Below are 19819 nucleotides of genomic sequence, written 5' to 3'. Positions count from 1 at the left end.
GTTTAGGCAGAGCTAACAGGAAGGAACATGTCACCAGAGAGCTGAATTGGGTGGTAAAAGAAAAAGGGGATGGGGGGAAAAGGCTCCTTACACGTCTCTTATTCACAATTTTCAACTGCACAGGCTCAACCAGAACTTTTTCAACATTCTTTGAAACACTCTCTACTCCTGAGAGGAAGGCAAGGATGCAGGAAGCAAGCTGGAGTAAAAGCGATGTCCTACCATCCAAATCCATTTCTGCAGTAAAGTTATGCTAGGAGTCTTCACGTCCATCTGTGGCTTTTCAAGTGCTGTTTGTAACATGGCATGTTATTGAAATGCTTCAAGGATTCCCTTTGTAATGTGTAATTACTCTGAGATACGCAGTTCAGTGCCTATTGCAGCTGCTGTTCTGACTAATTTTAATGCAGTTAAAGCCGTCGGTGGATCAAAGAAATTTATGCAGATGAAATTTTAAAGCTAGTGTAAGGAACAATTTAATAGTCTCTAACACATCAGGTACTTAAAAATCCTGTACTTGGTACCTCTGAACTTGGATTTTACTTGTCATACCCACAGGACTTTGAAGCATATTTCTAACTGTCTGTTACCTCTCCCGAGATCTCAGAGGTGCCTCATTAAAGCTGATGTTCAAGCCTATTAAATACATGAATGCAGCTTCTAATGATGCATCTCATTTAGGTGAGTTGACACCAGAAATTGGCAGGGATCATTGCTGCTCTGATCCCCTAGTGCCTGGGATAGTGAAAGCCAGCTGGGATAGTGAAAGCCACCTGGAGAAGTGCAGGATAATACCTTCTTCTGTATTGGGAGATAAAAGCAAAGTGTCTTGAAAAGGCTGCTGACTTCCAGGGGCCCACCAACCTTGTCACCTTCTCACTCTACCAGCTCCCCTCCCTCCCACTTTAAAAGTGCAGTCTCAGCTCCTGCAGATTGCAGATGGGAAGCATCTGTCCTTGAGCTCTCAGTCTCTCCTGCCAGTTAATTATTAATCATCACAATATCCCTCGTGTCAAGCATCTGAGCTGCTCATGAAGCATGGAGAACTATTTTGTCAGTCGAGTCAGAAAGGGTTTAGTGTTCTGCCACTCGTTATTGCAAAGCTGTTGTTCTGACAAAGAACTTAAGCACCCAAACTGATAGTTATCTCATCTGAGCCCACACCAGATGACCTGGTGCTAGCAGGGGCAATAAATGTGCAAAATGGGAAAACAGAAGAGAAAGTTAAGCTTCTGTCATGGATCTGGCAACAGAACTCATGCTGTACCATTGCATATGATGAGAATTGTAATGCTCCTGCAGTTATAGGTATGTTGCCCATTATGAACACTTGCCTACTAGGAAAATGCCTCCCTAAAAGATACCTGCTGAGCTATTAAATCCTGGGTGGCACAGCTAATTTTCTGTGACTGTTGGCTGGCTGTTGTGCCTCTGTGGTATGCTGCTGCTTGCCATTGCTCTGGAAACAGAGAGACACATGAGGTTGTATGGAGCTGTAGGACTTACCTGCACTCTGATTCAGCTTGTGTGCTATTCTAAAAGAGCGACTGAGAAGAGACAGACCAAAGAGTAGGCATGAAAGATGAAGAAAATCACTCAACTTGTCTCAAGGCACTTCTTACTATTTGGAATATTCAGGCATGACAACCTGACACCCAGCTCCTTCTAGCTGGGACAATTCTAGTGGAAATGGAATGGCACCAGCACTTTATCTCTGGTTTAGGCAATATTACACTTTCCTGTCACTATTTAAAATCTTACTGTGGTAAGCCTTAGGTGTTGCAGGTAAGTGAACCCATTAATACAGGATAATACACATGACTTGAATTGTACTCTTTAGGACCCCTAGGACAGGTACTTCTGCATTCCCCTCTGTCCTTCCTTCAATCCCAGGATGTCTTCATGCAGAGTGAAAGAAATTATAGTGGATCTGATGGGATGCCTTTTTGTCTGAGTAAATTGATGGTAGATTATCACTAATTAGCACAGCAAGGGTCAAACTCACTCCTCCTTCATTCTCTACTATGATACTATGTAGAAGATCAACTCTTATTTACATTTAATAGAGGGAGACTTTTTTCTCCTTTCAGTTCAAACATAACACTGTGTTCAATGACACCACAATGTTTTGTGGAAAGTACAAGTGCTTTGAACATGTGGGGATCAAAAAGCTCTAAACAGATTGTGTCACGCTGCCAACAAAGCATGTCCTTGGACCCCAGCCGAGAACAACCAAACCTTCATTTTGACTAAAGCACTGGATGATGAGAAAGAAAAATACCCAAGCTTTAGTCCTAGTTCCCATCTCAACTGCATTTCCAGCAAGTAATTTCAATCTCTTTGCCTTGAGTCATCTCACCTTTAAGATGCCTTATTTTATGGGATGCTTGGGTGTTTAAAACTGACTGCTTTTTGGCACTTGGGATATAGCTGCCTGGTGGATGTGAATTTCATAGGAATGGGAGGCAGCTGCAGGGTTTCTGGGCAGCGAGGTTGAGGGGCAGCAGCCCTGCATCCTGCTGGCTGCCTGACGTGTGTCCAGGTGAGCACATGCCCCGTTGCCCCCTTCCTCCTGCTTGCCTTGGCAGCTGTCCTCAGCCTTCCTGTCAGTCAGGGGTGGTGGTACCACTCCTTCCTCACCAGAGCCTGCCTGGCGAGGGTGGAGATTTTCTGCAAGCAGTCACCCACCACACCTGCTCCTGGCCTTAGCCTTTATTGCCCTTTGACCACAAACAGCAGATGAAGTATTTAGAGACAGCTGCTGTTTCTGTCATTAGCATCCGGACTTCCTAGGAGAAAACTGCTGAAATCTGTGACAGCTGAAATCTGAGTCAGAGGAAGCTTTTTACTTCAGCATGCACAAAAGCAAGGGGAGAGTGAAGCAAGGGGGAGGGAAAGATAGAGCTCAGTTTGCTATTCATTTAGTTCTGTCAGGAAAGCCCAAGCAAGTCAAGATGACGGCGTGCAAATGGCAAACACGCAAGTTGCAGTGCAGTGGATTTTGTTCGAGGGAGGGAAGACGCAGAAGGCGTGGGTAAGAAAACAATGCAGATGAGGGGGCTGTGTGCTGTGCTTTGTGACAGGATACATGAGCTCCCACTGAGCAGTTCTGTGCTCTGGACCCTGCTGATGGTACTTGACAATTTAAAGCAAATGTGTCTCCATGCTGTGTTGCTGCTGCAGGTGCTAAAACAGGAGGATACCCGAGGGATCTGCTTAGCCTTTTCCATTCCAGGGCATGATCCTTTCTCAGTCTTCTCTCATGTACTTTCCAGTGTTTCTCTGGAGAAGGAAAAGGCTGTTATTCCCAATCTGCAGCTGAGGCACTGGCATGCAGTGGGGCTGACTTGTCTGATTCTAGGGCATGAGAAATGGAATAAAGCAGTGTCAGGGGAAGTTCAGATTGGACATTAGAAAAATGTTTTTCACTCAGAGAGGATGGTCAGTACCAGAAAAGGCTCCCCAGAAAAGTGGTCAGAACACCAGCCTTGCATGTCCAAGGAGAGTCTGGACAATATTTTTAGTGGTTACAGTTTAGTTTTAGATAGTCCTGGGAGAAGCAAGGAGTTGGACCTAATGATCCTTATGGGTCCCTTCCAATTTGAGATGTTCTATGACTCTATGATTAGGTAACTTGTACAGTCTCTTGGGTTTTTATGATGAGTTAGGATTGTGTGATTGTTCTTACTCTTCTCCAGTTGTGGGTGCTAAAAATGCTCTGATTTCTTTTTAAGGACTGTGATAGATATTTCAAAGTAAAGTGTTTTATTGAGGCTTCTCAATTTACCTGTGCTCTCTTTTAAGGGAGTTCAGATAGCTTCCAGTATGAAGAGAACCGTGGGACAGAAGCACTCTTCCAGCACTGTCTTTTCAAAATGCAAGTGCAGGCCTCTGTTGTTATTGTGATTTCCACTTTGAAAGAAAACTCCTAGGATTTCATTCATACTGTGACACCAACAGGATCAGAGATGGTTCTTCCCAAACCAATTAATTTACAGAGCACCTCTGTAATACAATTCAAGAGGCTTCCTGAAAAGGTGTCAGTAAAGAGGGATCGGTGAGCCAGAGCAAGAGCAATTAATGTCCCTCTTTTTCCCCATGACTCTGTACAAGCTTTGGACTGAGATAGGAGGAGGTAAAGGAGAAACAGACAGTCCCAGTTCTGCCCAATGACTTGATGACAGGATTACATACATGTTAATCCACCAAAATTTATCGTCTGCTTTAGAAATAAAAACAATTGCTCTGGACAAGTCTGAAGCCTTTATGCTGACCTGTTTACACGGGTTATAATTTAATTTGATGGCCAATAGATTTGCAAATATTCTTGTTTTACTCAGTACTTGACAAAATAAAATGCTACCTAGGATTTTGGGGGGATAAGAACACATTACACACTGGGGTTACAGGAGGTGATGTGGTTAAACACTGCATGCACATATGTGCTCTGGGGACAGCTTGACAGACTGCAGGCTTTTGGAAAGAACTAGTCTAGCAAAGGAGTGGGGGTGGGGAGAAAGCATCTGCCAGTAAATAGGTGGATAAAGATGGTCTGTGCTGCTTTTAAGGAGCACCAATCATCTTTATAACTTTGACAGGTGGCAATGGGGCAGAAGGGGAGGAAGAGATTCAGAGAATTGTGTGGGTGGTGAAGAAATTAATCCTAATGAATTGGAAGAGCAAATCCACAGTGGGCAGAAAGCTTTGGATTTCTGCCCTGCTGGATATGGATAAATAGAAGAGAATCCCTTTTGCACGCAAGAGCTAATTGGGCAATTACAGTGTAATCTCAATACCTTTGCTTAAATTGTATCCTGACTATCAGAGTGTGAGGCAGATTCTCTTCCAGGGGTTCATAAGGCTTGCCCAGTCTTCCAGATAGGTGAAAGCTCATATTTGAAATGCCTCCCCTCCTTATATTTCCAAGGTTTCCTTTCCATGTTTTCTTTCTTATTCACAGAAAAGAACAAACAAACATAAGAATGGCCAGACTGATTCAGACCAAGAATCCATCTAATCCAATTTCATTATTCTTCCCTCAATGCCTGCTTGTGGCCACAACTGGGAGATGGAGCAGCACAAGCACATGTGACACTTCCTTCTGACATGTTCACACAAATTCAGCTCTGGGGCTACTCTGCACTTGACCTCTGATTCTTTACTAGTCCTCTATCTCTCTTTCTTCCATTCAGTTTTCCTGAGCAAATGTAACCTTTGTATTAACAGCCCTTGCTGGGAGTTTGCAGGTGTACTACATAGTGGTGAAAAGTTAAGTCCTCTTCTGATTTCCTCACTCTTCCTACTCCTTCTACAAAAATAAAAGTGGGAGGTTCCAGCATGGGAATCTCACCAGTTTTATTTTGGTGGAAACAAGAAATCTCTGATGGAAAGATTGAATTTATTTTTTTCTACTACAGTGGGTGTCAGGTTTGAGTTCTCCTTTTACAGCTTTGTTATCACTTGGCCCTAAAGACTTTTCTTCTGACATGTTGGAGGAAGGATTGAAGAAATAAATATTACTGGAGGGGCTATTCTTCTATTTTTGTAGGTCTGTCTAGAAGTTAAAAGTGAAAATGTTTTTGTCTCATTTTGAAAGCACGGGATCCTGAGACAAATTGAGTGAGGAATGATCAGTAAGGGTGCTCTCTGTCTGCAGTGCTATCTGCTGGACACCCTGGGGTTCTCCCACCCTTAATTTGTGCATTCATGATGTCTGAATCTTTATTGTGACTGCACTTGAACTGAGATTTGAGTGCCACAATGCCAAGCAGTTCCACATGCCAAAGAAACAGAGCATCTGAATGCTTCCAAAATCTTGGCTATTCTTAAGGCTTTAAAACTCAAGACTGATTCCTGTTTACTTCAACCATCTTCCAAAGGCTCACTTGTGACGTGAATCATGTTATTCTCCATCCCACCTCTCTGCTGAACCTAGTTGGCATTCTTTCTCTCAGGGAGTGTTTTTCTTTAGGACTGGCACCAGCCCAGCCATGCAGCACCAGGCTCGTCTGGCTCACATCCGTTGTGTGCTGCCATCTGATCAAATGGATGAGAAGGAGCATGTGCCTTGCTAGCATTAATTGGAAGGGAAAGCAAAGAAGGTATTTGCAAACATGGGGGCACAAACCCCATGGTATTAGTGTTCAGGTGAGGTGGAAACCATGGCAACATAATTACACAAAATAGAAATGAAGCTCATGTCACAGTAGGTGATCTTTTTTTACAAAGAGAGGGGAAAAAAGATGCATTGGTGGCTAGTTTTCCTCTGTCCAGCACTGTTTTCATGCTTGGTTACCTGGACAATGCTGCTGCAGGGTAGCAAACCAAGCTGTGTGTTTACTCCCATTGTTTACAATGTACAAATGCACTTTGGAGGATAAAGTAACCTGAGAGTTAAAAAATTTGCATCTTCTGTAGTTTACTTGCTGAAGAAGGCCGTCTTCTGAGCAGGCTAACTATTAGCAGGCTAACTACTGCCACAGAAGGCAAAGGCATTCCTAGGGATTCAGCACCATGCTTGTGTAAGTCACCACGTTCTGGAAGAGGATAATTAGGAGAAAATTGTTCCTATAAAGAGAACTATTAGGAGAAAATTGTTCCTTTGCCAAGGACCAACCTACAGTGCTGGACCTTTGGTGCAATACTGGGTTTGTTTCTAGGCTCGATTACTAAAATAGCACATGTGAAAAGAGCCAGGCTAATTATCAGCCTGTCCGTGGCTGGCTTTGTACACAGTCCTGGGCAGGTTTGCTTATTGCTAACAAGCCACTGATGGAAAGCAGAGGGTTAAGACACTGCTGTACTCTAAGGCTTTGTTGTACACATTCAGACTGTATTTATGTTTGCCCATGTGATGCATGAACAAATATGTCCTGTTTGCTTGTGAAGTTTTCTCGATATTCTCCTGTGGAAGGAAGTAATGCTCTACTGCTTACAATATGCTGGTGTTTGCCTTGTCCTGCTGTTAATGATTCATTTGTGATACTAACTTCGAGCCTCAGCCATGAACAGGGATTCCACCATATTTCACAAAGACACTTTGTAAATGGGAACCAGAGAAAGAGTTATGTCTCCAAAGAGATTACCAGCTCCTTCTAATCTAGATCTGACAGGAAACGTGCAAACAGAGATTGGTTTGTGAACTCCATCTAGTGACACTAACCCGTCCCAAAATGAGATATCCCAGTCATGCAAGCAGTCCTTTGGTCGTGATACTCAGTTTTATACTGACTATTTTGGGGATTTATCCCTTTGTGGTCTTTTCCAGTAAGGGAGGCTAAACAAGGTTATTGTGGTGTAAAGGGAAGCACAATAAAACGAATTATATAAATGCTACTGAACTCGTACTTCATAGAGCAAATGGAACTTTCACATAAGATGAAATATATCAGGCTAGGCTGCTGATCTTATTTATTTGATGAATCTGTTTACCTCTTGCATGCATCCATCTAACTCAGAAGAAGGCAGATATATGGAGTGGGAACTGAATGGTCTCAGACCTATCCATTCATCACTTGCATGACTTTCATTGCTAGTGTCCAGATTACTTCCCTGCTATACAGGAATAGAAATATTTCTTTTCTCCTGGTTTACTGGATAATTAGCTTAATTCATAGCTTTATGACCATTTGTATTCCCTAGCTTGCATGAGTGAACTTAAAGGAAAGCAACTCAAGAGAACTGAAATTCACATTTGTTGTGCAATATCCTTAATCACTTGTGCAAGTCATGTCCATATCGAAGCTGAGACCAACTGAATGGGGTTTTGCCCTTGTTCTGCACTGTGGATCCCTCTGGAAAGATTGTGATGGTTTTTTAGGTCTCTGGTACTAAGAGAAGATTTCTCAGAGAAATTTCTGGGTCAAAATGGAATAGGGGTTGTGTATAGTGTCTTATTAAGAGCATGGGCTCTTATTTTGGGTAGTAATCAAAATGGGGGTGTGCTTGGAGTGTGCTTCTTCACTCCTAGAAATGAGTTGCAATCTGCTTTTGAGAAATTTGGCCTTGGGGGTGGGCCATTTTCAGCTAAGGCTTTGTTTTTCTGCAACAGATGTGTGGGCATCTAGAAGTTTCTTATAAGGGCCAGTCTGAGGAGACAGCTTCATCTGAGAGCAAATATCTTCAGCATTAGGGGATGTTGTGAGCTAGGTGAGGCATCACAGTGCTTACCTGTTTCTCCTACATCAGCCTGGCCACAGTTCAGATTCAATGTCCACTCTGCATGCAGTAGAATTTTTTGGCAGCTGTCTAAGGAATCTGGCAGACAGCACCATTTGCACGCCATTGTATAAATATACAACCCTTTCTCTTTTCACTGAGGTAAATAGGAGCCAAGATATAGTTGCAGTATCTAATGGATTTTTATAGAAATAAATACAAATGGGGGTGGCAAGGAGGAGGGGGAGGGAGGAATATTCTCAGGGAAACTTGTTACATAAGGCAAATTCTCCTCTTGGGTCTTATTGACGTATTTCCTTGTCTTCCCTCTTCCCCTTCAATCCCTGATCTTATTGGGTACATTTCAGATGTGGAGGTACTTGTAAGATGCAAGCCCATGAAGGAGCCAGTTGTCTGAATCTCTTGGGTCATTTCAGGTCTGTTTCTAGATGTAGACAACATACAGCAGACTAGCACAGAAGATTTGCTTTAACACAAGTGTAAAATTATTATTGTGCCCAGCAGAAAAGAAATATTTAGGGCAGCCTGAATGCTAGTCCAACACATGCTGTGCTGTTTATGAGGTGGAGGTAAGGAGAAGAATCAAAGGATAACTTAGTGTTTTCCAAAGAAGCTTCACTGTCAGGTTTGTGCCTCTCCCTTTGCAATGGTGTTTGTGTGACCCTTGGGAGAAGCAAGCACAGAGACTGTCCCTTTGAAGGGATAAACACAATTTTAATCTGAAGTGATTTGCACACAAAACAGTATCTTCATAGTACTAAATGCTGATGATTTGTTGCCAGGCACTGCTGCTAACAGCCATCTCTGTCTTTCAGCAAGGGATGGCTATTAAATAATTTCGGAGTTGCACATTCAATGCTTCTCATTAAGTAGAGACAGAGGGAATCCTTGAAAAAAAAATCTCCTGTAGCCCCCAGCCAAACAAAAGCAGAGCACATTATGTCAGAATTGTTAAGACACTCCCACAGCTTTTTAATTTGTTCCCAGCCATAGAGACATGCTGCATGTATTAATCATTCTGTTGCATCTTCATATGGGGGGGGCAGGTGGTAAAAATATCCTTAAAACAATTTGTCAGCATCCAATAGGTAAATGCTAACAATAAGAAATGGTTACTCATTTCCTAAACTGCTCATATTTAGTATCTCTGGTCATTTTAAACAGTGCTACAATCACTCAACACCGAAGTCCTTGGGTCATGGATTATAAACAAGTTTCTGTCTGAACTTCCCTAGTTGCTGTTTCTGTATCAGTTTTATGCTTTGTAGAAGATAATTATTCCAACAACCCAATTTGGCATTGAGATAGATTTTACAGTTACCCCTTCTTGAAACAGCTCCCTTCTCAATGAAATATTCCTTGCTTTACTGTTTTATTTTTTCCTTCTTCAGACCAGCAGCAGTGGGTTTTGAGGGAAGATGTATTTGAATCTCCATGGCACAGCAGCATTTTGTCAGTGCTACATTCAGGTTCCTTGCTTCCTGTTTTATCCCTTAAATTCTGATCTGGATATTTCACTGCAATGCGATTCTTCAGTAGTTGTGCTGCAACAGCAGAGAGAGAGTATACAGTTATGGCAAAAATGCACACATATCCATTTACCTGCATGAAAAGATAATGCAGAGAGATGTGATACTGTCTGAAACCGTGACTGTATTTGAAGAGTTTTATCCAAGACAGGACAAACACTGTAGGGTAAAAGGACAGGTCGCTAGCTGCAGGAAGCTGTATTTCCCAGTATTTTTCTGAGCTAAGCTGGTTAGGCACCCTGCCAGCCAGGCAAGGCCCCTGGAACCTCTCCAGGAAAAAAATCTCAGCTCACATTGTGAAAGGGTTTCCCCATCTATGCTGCAGAACAGATTCTTTTCTCAGAAGCCTGGAGACAAATATTGATTTTTTTTTTTCAATAGCAAAGTACTGTTAGTGGCATGCAGTCAATTTCTCTCATGGGCACGATGAGATATTTTGAATATGTGCCACCAAAGCCAGCATGGAGTATAGATTCCTTAGGTGCAAACAGGCCCTACCCTGCCCTTTTCTGATCTGCTGTTGGCTCACAGGACAGGCACAGCTGGTTTTGGCAAGTGAATGGGAATGAGACAGGGAGTGAGAATTTACATGCCTATCCAACATGTAATTTTGACCTTATATAGCCCTTGCACAGAGAGAAGCTCTGGGGAATATTACATTCTTTTTTTATTTTTCTGTAAGGATCCAGATTCACCTGTGGGTAGGTTTAACTCCTAGTTTTGAGGTGCTACTGCTGCTATTGGTGCATACTCACCCCAGGGTGAGTCCTACTTTGTGGACTTCCAGCAGCAAACAATCAGTGTTTGAAAGGAGAGCTGAGATCTTCATCTCTATTGTGGATTCTCTTTATCTGAGTATGGAGCTCACACTATAGAGGAATGAGAAGGTTTTTCATTCAGATTGCTGATAATGGTCGTGTTTAACACTTCTGGGTAAATGAGAATTTGAAGAAGAATTAGGAGGATTGAAATCTTCAATGTGAATGTAGTCTCATGCTGATGAAATTTCAGTTTTGACCTGGTCTGGAGTGAATCTGTAGTATATCCATAGCAGAGCAGGGAATACCTCTCAAGTCCTTGTTGGACATACTAGCTATAGAACTATCCATCATCAGTTTGTCTGTGGATCTTCAAATATACTTGCACCTCCTGTTTGAACCTAAGATTTTTTTTCTCTTTTTTTTCTCTTTTTTTTGGGCAATAGTTTTATTTCCTTTAATGTTTGTGTGCCTCTCATTTTTAACTGTTTTTCTAGTGAAGATGTCAGCTTTTGTCTAACAAATGCAACCTTGCCATCCTACAGATTCCTTTGCAGTTATTTGCTCTCTACCTTGGGTCTCTGTAGGTTGAAAGCAATATGTTATTGTGCTCTGCGTTAATGGGATGGAATAAAAAGAACTATTTATTCTTTTGCCTGTGGTACCCATGGTCATTCTGGATATCATAAGTGGACTTCTTATCCCTTAGTGATGGCCTTTTCTAGTTGCAATTACTTTCTTGTTACCTCAGTCTTCTCCAAGTAGTTGTCTACGTAGAAACTTGGCAGAAGTCAGAAATTGTTTTAACCAGTTTCTTATACTTCCGTGGTACAAAGAGAGTAGATGTCCCTGTCCTGTGTATCTAGGAGGCTGTTGCCCTTGTTGAAAGCATGAATAAATTGGATTGCAATGCAAATATGGGTATTCCTTCCGCTTGGTAGTCATCTCTGAGACTTTTTCTCCACACTGCTACGTTAGCACATGCCTTCAGGTGGTATCGCTTAAGGGAATGTTCCTGACAAAAGAAAGTTGTACGTGGCCTGCATGCAGCTGATCAAAATTTTCAAGGTTGTATGAGTCATAAGAGGGGCTTTATTGTGAGTCTATTGCATCCCATCCCTTCAGGCTGGTCACAGCCTGGAAATTTTGGAGATGATCCTCCCTTCCTCTACCACTGACTAGATATGGTTTGGAGAAAAGGCAGACTGATCTTGGCAGGTAATCAAGGCTTATGATATGAAATGATGATGGAGTATGTTTGTCTGGATCACCTGACAGGTGTGAGTCACTGTCAGAGGATAATGGAAAACAAAACACCATTCAGGAAAAAGAGTGAGCACTCCAATCCACCAAGCCATGAAGCTCTGTTAACAGAATGAGCAGACAGACTTTTTGTCATAGGTATTAATTTTCTCCCTCAAAGGCTCTGATGCCTGTGGCTGTGAATTGGGTCCTGATGAGTAATACTTCATTCCTGAAGTCTTTATGAATGAAAACAGCATGATGAAGGGTGTTTCAAACTATACTGCAGCTTGAAAGAGATAAGCGTTTTGGATGTTCTCATTAGAAACCCAAGAAGAGATCACAAGAAATCTGCCTTAGGTGGTCAGGCAGGGACTGTTGGTATACCTGAGTTAACCAAAAAGTAGGCATTTTTGTTTGCCCAGGCAGGAACATTCCAAAAGAGGGAAGTCAATAAGGAAGAATCAGTGTCTTATTAGCATTTTGCTATCATGGAAGAGAAATTCAGGGACCTGAGCAGGGATCTAGACAAGCCTTTGGTAGAAGAGTCTCAGCTGCTGGTTTATTTGGTGGCATGAATCTCTAACTCTCTTCTGCTAGACCTATTAACATGTGCATGCATCACTTTGATGGAGAAGCTATGGCTGGTGGTTAGGGTGTTCATCTTGGATATGAAAGACTGAAGTTAAAATCTCTGCTAATAATCTGCCAAAGCAGAGAGATGAACTGTGCTTTTCAGCACTTCAGAGATATGCTACAGCTGCTTGTCAATCAGCTATTCTGTGGAGGACTTGGGGTGCATGTTACCTGCAGCCCAGTTCTCTGAACAAAGAAGATGCTTTGGCCTAGGCAGGACTGATTTGTCAACTGGAGTGCATTTTCAAAGGATGCATGGAATGTCTGTTTTCTCTCTCTAATGCTGGACATTAGGATGGGGCTAGTCTCTTCTTTGGAGAGAAACACTCCTACAGGTCCACAGAGGACAGCAAAGGATCCTTACCAACAAGGAAAAGGAGATAATATTAATATTTCTTGGTCTGAGCAGGGCCACAGCATTACTCCACATCTGAAAAATAATTTAATAGCCCTGTTTGTTGTTACAGGTCTCAGTTACATCCTTCCTGCCAGACAAAGGACAGAGAATCCTAAGGCCATATTGCTGACCCTATCAGATATGTCAGGGCCAATCTAGTTCCAGACCCAAAGCATCAGCACTGTGCTTCAGATAGCTCTTGATGAACCAAGTTGTTGGGTATTTATCTCCCTTGTATTTTCTTTTTTCAACTCACCTGAATCCTCTCTCATGAGAAGCCTATTTACTGGCACACTCTGAAGTCCAGGCTGAAGGCTCACAATGCAGGGTCTGAAATATGGTCAGCTGAGAATCTTAACAGCCTCCTCGACATTAGCAGAGGAAAACATTTCAGACCATTCAATACTCTGTCTTGCACAGGCACACTAAGGCTTTCTTAATATCTGGCTTTCAGTCATACAAATGTTTTCTTGTTAATTTTTGCTGCCAGGAAACTTCTAAGCACTTAGTCAAAGTCTCTCTTCTTTTTAAGCTAAGTTGCTCCTACTTGAATCTTTTGTATCATTCTTAAGAAGTATTCTCCCATCATTCATGTCAGCCCTTCAAATGTTTGCAAATTTGTCATTTGCAGTCATTGCTTTGCCAAGCTATTACCTTTTCTGAATTAATTCTTGTATGTCAGTCTTGCCACTTCCCTGATCATTTTGCTGCTGTTCTTTTTGAATACATCTCAGTTTGTCATTGTGAATTCATCTATGGCAAAGGTATTATCACTTGCTTAAGTTTCTAACACATGTGAGTTTCTCTGGCAAGTTCCATAAGTGAATACATTTCAGTGTAATCCTGCAAATGGACATGCTTCTTTTGTGGCTTTATACACTGGTTTAAGTTGTATAACTGGAAGTTGTCCAAACCAAGGGGATACAGCAGGCAAAGTGGTGTGCAATAGCATGGATAAAATCCTTCTTTGGGGCTACTTATAAGATCACTGTGTGGGACAGGCTCTTGGCACTGGCATATACTCCAGCAACTCCCCCTAGTGACTTCTGTTTGGTGTCCCCAGTCCCACCCTGGCCCACTCAGCTGGCTCCTTCAGGCACAGTCAGTAATGAAGTTTAGGGAAATGGGTGGAGGTTGGGAAAATGGCATATTGCTTCTTGAATGCTGTAAACAGTCTGCTATAAATGCCATGTTCTGTATGCAGACAGCCAAGATGGGCCATTAGTGTCAGCCTGGTGTGACAAACCCTTGGGCTGGTGTCATAAACCCTCCTGCTGGCTTTGTGTGAACCTGCAGACAGAGGAGACAAGGAGGGTCATTCTGCAGGGACGCAAAGCAGTTGTTTCATTTAGCCAGCTGGTTGCTCTATGTCTCCATTGGTAAGGCAGGTTCCCACTCAAGCACCAAAACATGAGTTGGATGAGTGTTGCTCTCCTCAGCAAGAGAAGAGTATTTAAAGCAGAGCACACTGGGTCAGCTGCCTTCTGAATAGCAGCTTCAGATGTGCATGGCTTGAGGCCAAAGATACACAGAAGTAAACTTGTAAATGCCTCACAGATGTAGTTGCAGGAAGGAAGGTCTGCTCAGGACAACACCTGCTAGCAAGCAGTGTAACGGTAGAAAGTGGAACAGTAATGAAGAAAGCAGAAAATTGTAAGAGACTTCAAGTAATACCAGTATATTGAGCTAGAACTGTGCCATTTATAGGATGAGGCTGTAAGTGGAAATGCTTGAGGTATCCCACTGTCACAACTAAATCTCATTTTTGATTTTTAATTAAAAATATTCTGAATACACTCAAAAGTTAACTTCTGAAATGCTTACTGTTTCCTTTCCACAGCATGATTAATATTTTCTTCTGTCCTTGTATTCTTCCAGTAAAATCGCATTGAGTCACAACATTGAAGCATAAGTAGATTTCCAATCTCTCTCAGCAGCAGCATCAGTTTTTAATCCACACACAGCATTTTAGAAGTCTCTGAATTAAGCTCTTTATGCTTCATGATTGTAAACATTTTATTGTTGGCTCATGCATCAAGCAATTCTGATGCATATTATAATAATGTCTGAAAAGCCACAGTTAAACTCTGAAGAAATTCCTCCTGAGGAGACAGCCAATGAATGTATTTAGTCCAGCCTGAGAGGAAAAGATCCTTTGCAGAGCAGAACCTGGCTGAAATAGAAGAGCTGCTGAGACAGAGTTGGCTGCTACAATCACACAGAGGCTTGGCCTGTCATTCCTCTCAAGGCTGGAATTGAGCATCTTGCCTTGGGTCTGTCTCTTAGTATCTGTGGGTTTGGAAGAGGGAATATGTTTAGCAGTATCAGTTTTAAATACCAGGCTGTCATTTCCCAGGAAATTCCTGTTCTATTCGAGTGTATTAAACTGAAGGCTGGAGAAGTGTCCTCAACAGAAGCTCCTTTCATTCAAAGTGCAGCAGAGCAGAGGCAGTTGCATGCTAAAGGATGCCTTGTCTTTTTCTTCTTTCTGTAATGTGACTCTACTCCTTGGATGTCTGTTCTTCTGACAGTTCTCCTGTCCCAGCTTGAGTATGAAGTGGGGTCCTTGAGTGGGGTCCTGTCGCTGTTGAGCCGCTAGCAGAGAAAAGGATCCAAGTTCTCAGTGTGGCAAGAAAGAGAGAGTTTATTATTTTGATTTCAATATATATAGACTTTTCAGAGGTCGCCCAGATTGGTCAGCCAGAAACCTCCCCCTAGGCCTGATTGGCCAGGCCTGAACTGTCCAAATCTCAAGACACTGTTTAAAAAACATCCAAACTTTATCTTTGTTTATAAAACACAACGGAATGTTCTCACGAGAATGACCTGTGCTGGCCACAGCGTCCTTGTGTCACCCTGTATTCCTGCCTCATCAGAGCTACCTCAAGCTCTCTGGCTGCACTGAAGCTGCAGATTTTTTAGTACTTGAATGCTCTTCTGGAAGAAAACCTGTAGTTCTTGAGCCATGATCAGTTTTGTCAGTTTGCTTATTTGCAAGCAGGCCAATGCCTATACCCTGGGAACTGTTCTTCTTGAAACTTGTAAGTTATTGCCTATTACAACTGGAGGCTGAGCCTGTTTGTAAACACGACCTACTTACTGCAGTATTTTGTTTCTTTATTATTTATTATGTTTCTGTCTGGAATTTTAATTGGAAGTTAACATACCTGACTAAAGCAGGTGCTTTTGGCTGGTTGGATTTGGAGTGACCGGATGGGCTGTCACACCCTGGTCCATGACTTGCAGACTGACAGCTTTTGCCAACAGTGAAGAGGACCTGACATAGGAGATGATTCTTCAGCCAGGAAGAACAGTATTGTGTGTGTGCTGGAGCAAGGACCCACCCAGATAGTTTTACCCAGATGTAAAGTACCAAAGACAAGTCTGTGTCATCACTCCTCAATACTCTGTTAAGCTTTATTTAGTTGCTGTTCTACCAACATGTATTTAAATCCTTTCCCATTTAGTCTGTATTCACAGTACGTTAGGAAAACAGCATTTTAGACTTGATAGATATATAAGCCTTGGACCCCTGGAGAATGGAGTTTTAGAGGCATGGGTCACACTGAAATGAGCTTGGATCTCACCCAGTTGCTAAAGAAAACTAGCTAATAGTAGCCATGCTGTATAATTTGGCGTCATCCCACATGATAGTTTTTGTCACTAGAGCTCCAGGGCAGAAGGGGTGAACAGCAGAAGGACTGGGACATATTGCAGGACTGTGTGCATGCCTGGGGCTGTGGAACAGAAGTGAGCATTGCTGCAGTATGACTGAAGCACCCTGGGTCTGCAGGAAGCTCCCTGTCCTGCCTGTCTGTAGTTGAAGTAAAGCTTCCATCACTCCTGCAAGCATTGCTTGGGGAATAAACTGTGATCTGTGTTGGGCCCTCTCCTTCCACCTCTGTGGGCCCAAGATTCTGGATCTTGGTTTAGAAAGATGTATTGGGGGAAACAAACTCTTTTGGAGCTGCTGGCTATATGCTGTAAACAGCTGGGATTTTACTTGCTGGTTTTCTGGAGTGCTGTTCTGTAGCTTTCCCCTCCAGTTTTATCTTTCGTGCTCTCAAATTTCTGGATCAATGCATCTCAGGACATAATGCTGAGATATAACTTTAATGTTCCCTAGCCAGTCTCCTTCATCAATCTGATGTTGCCTTTAAAAGACTGCCTTTTGTGTTGAGATTTAACATTGCAGAGGATTCCCTTGGTGTTTGAGATATGACTGATCAGTGCATTTGTTTGTGCACACAGTCCTTTGCATGTCTTCATGAGGCTGCTTAGGTAATTTGACTGCAGGGGCCAAGCACTGCACTGGGTGTCCTCCACTTGGATTTGTTGTCTCTTCTGTGACCCAGCTCCCCCATCCCACAAAGAGGAGACATCTGAAAAGGAGACCTTGGTGCTACAGTGTATGAATTGGCCCTCAAAAAGGAAAGGATTAAAATCAAGCTCAGGTGGTAGGGCAGACAGTCTCTTATTGGACCTGTGTTGACAGGAGTCCCCTAATATGCTCCTTTCTTCCTAACGATGTCTAAATATCATTTGTGTCTCACCAACCTTTAATGTTTTTTTCCTTTCTCCTAGAAGCAAAGCTCTGCCAGTGAGTTCACAGGGAAAAGGAAGTAACCCTACTGAATTATATGCAGATAGTGCTTTGAGAAGAGATATGGTCAAGTTAGTTACTGGTTCATCATCTGCACCCATCCTTGGTACAGGTATCTTGGTTTAAGTAGTGTGTGGTCATACTTGGACATCAGAGAACCAGACAAGGTTGGAGCAAAGCTCTCTTTAGCCTGGTATCCTGGCTCAGACAATGGTTGTGTGTGACACCTGGTGAAGAGTAGAGCTCTTGGCAAGGATCTGTGACACTGGGTGCCCTGAGTTTGCAGCTATTTATTGAAATCAGATTTAATTAGCAACTCCTGGTGCATTTATTTTCTGTATGTTCATACAGATAGGAAGGAAGGAAGGCAGGCTTGCTTAGCATCTGCTCAGTAGTGGATGGATCTGCTGAAGTGGATCTCCAGTCTGTATTGGGGTGATAAATGGAATATTGTCTAGTGCGTTGGGTGCTCAGAGAAAGTATCAAGTGCTCAGAATATCTGAGATATTCACAGGTCTTGTCTCCAGCATCTGGGGAGCTGTTTAGTTAAACTGCTCAGCAAAGATTTTGGTGATACACCATGGAAAATAATGAAGGAGTTGTGAAGTAAGGAAGAGAGAGTTAGTGACAGAAACTTCAGTGTTTTAGTACATTATTAGTTGATGGCAGAAATTAGTGGTTACATGGATGGGCCTCTTCTATCTGGAAATGCATGTTTCTGGTATGAGTTTCTAGGACCTCCTGCTCTGAAAAGTCCCAGGTTGATATAATCTACCAGTATCACATCACCTGCTTCTCCATTCTAGACCTAAAAGAAGTATATCAATATAATGAAGCTTTTTAGTTTCTTTCCTTTCTGGAAAGTTAGGGCATGGTTCAGTGTTCTGGTAAGACTTTTTCTTCTACCTCTGTGTAATGGATAAATGAAGTGAATAACACAAGAATTGACCCAGAGTATCTTCTAGAATCTAAACTATCTCAACAGTTTTTCTGATCTCTGGACCAAATCAACAGAAAATCAGGGAAAACCTGAATAAAACCTGACAAGTTTCAAATTCTACTTCATATAGGACCTCCATTAAAAGCTAATAACTGATACACTACAAACTGAATGCAGAGGTATGTCTCTAGGTTTGAATTTTGAATTCTGGGCTATCTGCTGCTGTTTTGAAGTGATTATAGCCTGGTTAGCCTTCCTCTCTGCCTCTTATCATCTGAGCTGTTCTCTGTCTCTTTTGAAGATGGAAATGAGACAAAATGCTCCAAGACCCTCTGTGTATGGTTTAGGGCACAATTTTCTAGGCAGTATGCAATGCAGGCATGAATCACAACTCCCTTTAAGATAACTGCTGTATTCAGTACCCTGGATCCTTTCATCTGGCTGAACAGGCTGCAGATTTTTGTTTTTAATCTAAGCAATTACCAATTTACTCCAGAGATGAGTATTTGCTTACTGTTGCTGCTGTTCTTATGCTCAGAATTGCAAAAATCTTGGAAAACAAGGCCAGCTCGTGCATGTGTGTACAAACCTGGTTTTAAATCTGGCTTGGATTCTCTTTTCCAGCTCAGCAAGTGACTGACATGTTCACTTTAGCATAGCTTCCTCCCGAGACAAGCCGTGGGCTGTGCCAAAGTGCTGTGAGGCATTCACTGTGAGTTCAGGCACACACTGGAGGCAGATTCTACAGCACCCTGGAGACAGAGGTGACATGAGGACAGTGCAGCCATGATTCAGAGCTGCCTTGCTCTTTGGTCTTGATAGTAGGTCATATCAGTATCATATCAATACAACCAAGATGCAAATCAGACCCCACTTCAATAACAGCCTTGTGTGATTGAAATTATTTGAAAGCAAGTACTAAATCAATTCAGCTTCTGTTCAGCTCTAATTCAGGTATGGCTGAGGTTGTTGCTCCATAATAGTTCATATAATAGCTCAATAGTCCATAATAGCTCAAGTAAAGGAATCAATACTGAAAAACACATCATTTAAATACAGAAATGTCCATGTGATGGTCATAATCTTGCAACACCTGGCATCAGACAGAAAAACACTTTTGCTCATCCCTTCCTTATCTGTGGTGGAGCCTCCTCATCACTTGTGCTTTCAGAGCTGTCCTGAAGCCTGGCCCTCTGCTCCTGGAGTTGGGCAGGATGAGTTGCAGGGGCTGAAATTCTGTGCTGCAATCAAGAGTGGTTGGGGGGCAGGGCAGGCTTGTGGTCTGACAGTGCTCTGCATGTAGGAGGTGATCAGGACTGAGCAAAAGCCATAGCTGCCAGTGTTTCAGTTTAACTTCCTTGTTTAAAATACAAAACCTGATGCAGATGAGGCTCTGCAGATAGCCCAGATTTTGATAAGTGGCAAGAGCATTTCTAATCAAAAAAGTCTCCCTTCTCTTCCTATTAGTTACTCTCTAAGCAAAGCGGTTGGCGTGACCTGGGCATGTTTTGCTTGTATTGTTGCCGTGAGACAATA

General features: G+C 42.5%; 1 protein-coding gene across 2 annotated transcripts in view; it reads left to right on the top strand.

Annotated features, from left to right (window-relative positions):
* LOC146436315 (deubiquitinase DESI2-like) overlaps positions 1 to 19819 on the top strand; it is a 52310-nt gene that overhangs the window by 10755 nt on the left and 21736 nt on the right. The window contains exon 1 of one of the 2 annotated variants that reach the window (XM_085062196.1): positions 2803 to 3034. The exons of the other annotated variant lie outside the window; for it this stretch is intronic. Within the exon in view, the coding sequence (XP_084918322.1) occupies positions 2969 to 3034 (66 nt within the window). The 5' untranslated portion in view covers positions 2803 to 2968. Of the gene's footprint in view, positions 1 to 2802; positions 3035 to 19819 lie in introns of those variants that run through there. 2 annotated transcript variants of the gene reach the window in all.

The sequence above is a fragment of the Lichenostomus cassidix genome, chromosome 5 (assembly GCF_008360975.1).
Source record: "Lichenostomus cassidix isolate B80296 chromosome 5, HeHo_3.0, whole genome shotgun sequence".
Taxonomy (NCBI): Eukaryota; Metazoa; Chordata; class Aves; order Passeriformes; family Meliphagidae; genus Lichenostomus; species Lichenostomus cassidix.
This window is presented reverse-complemented; position numbering and strand designations above follow the sequence as displayed.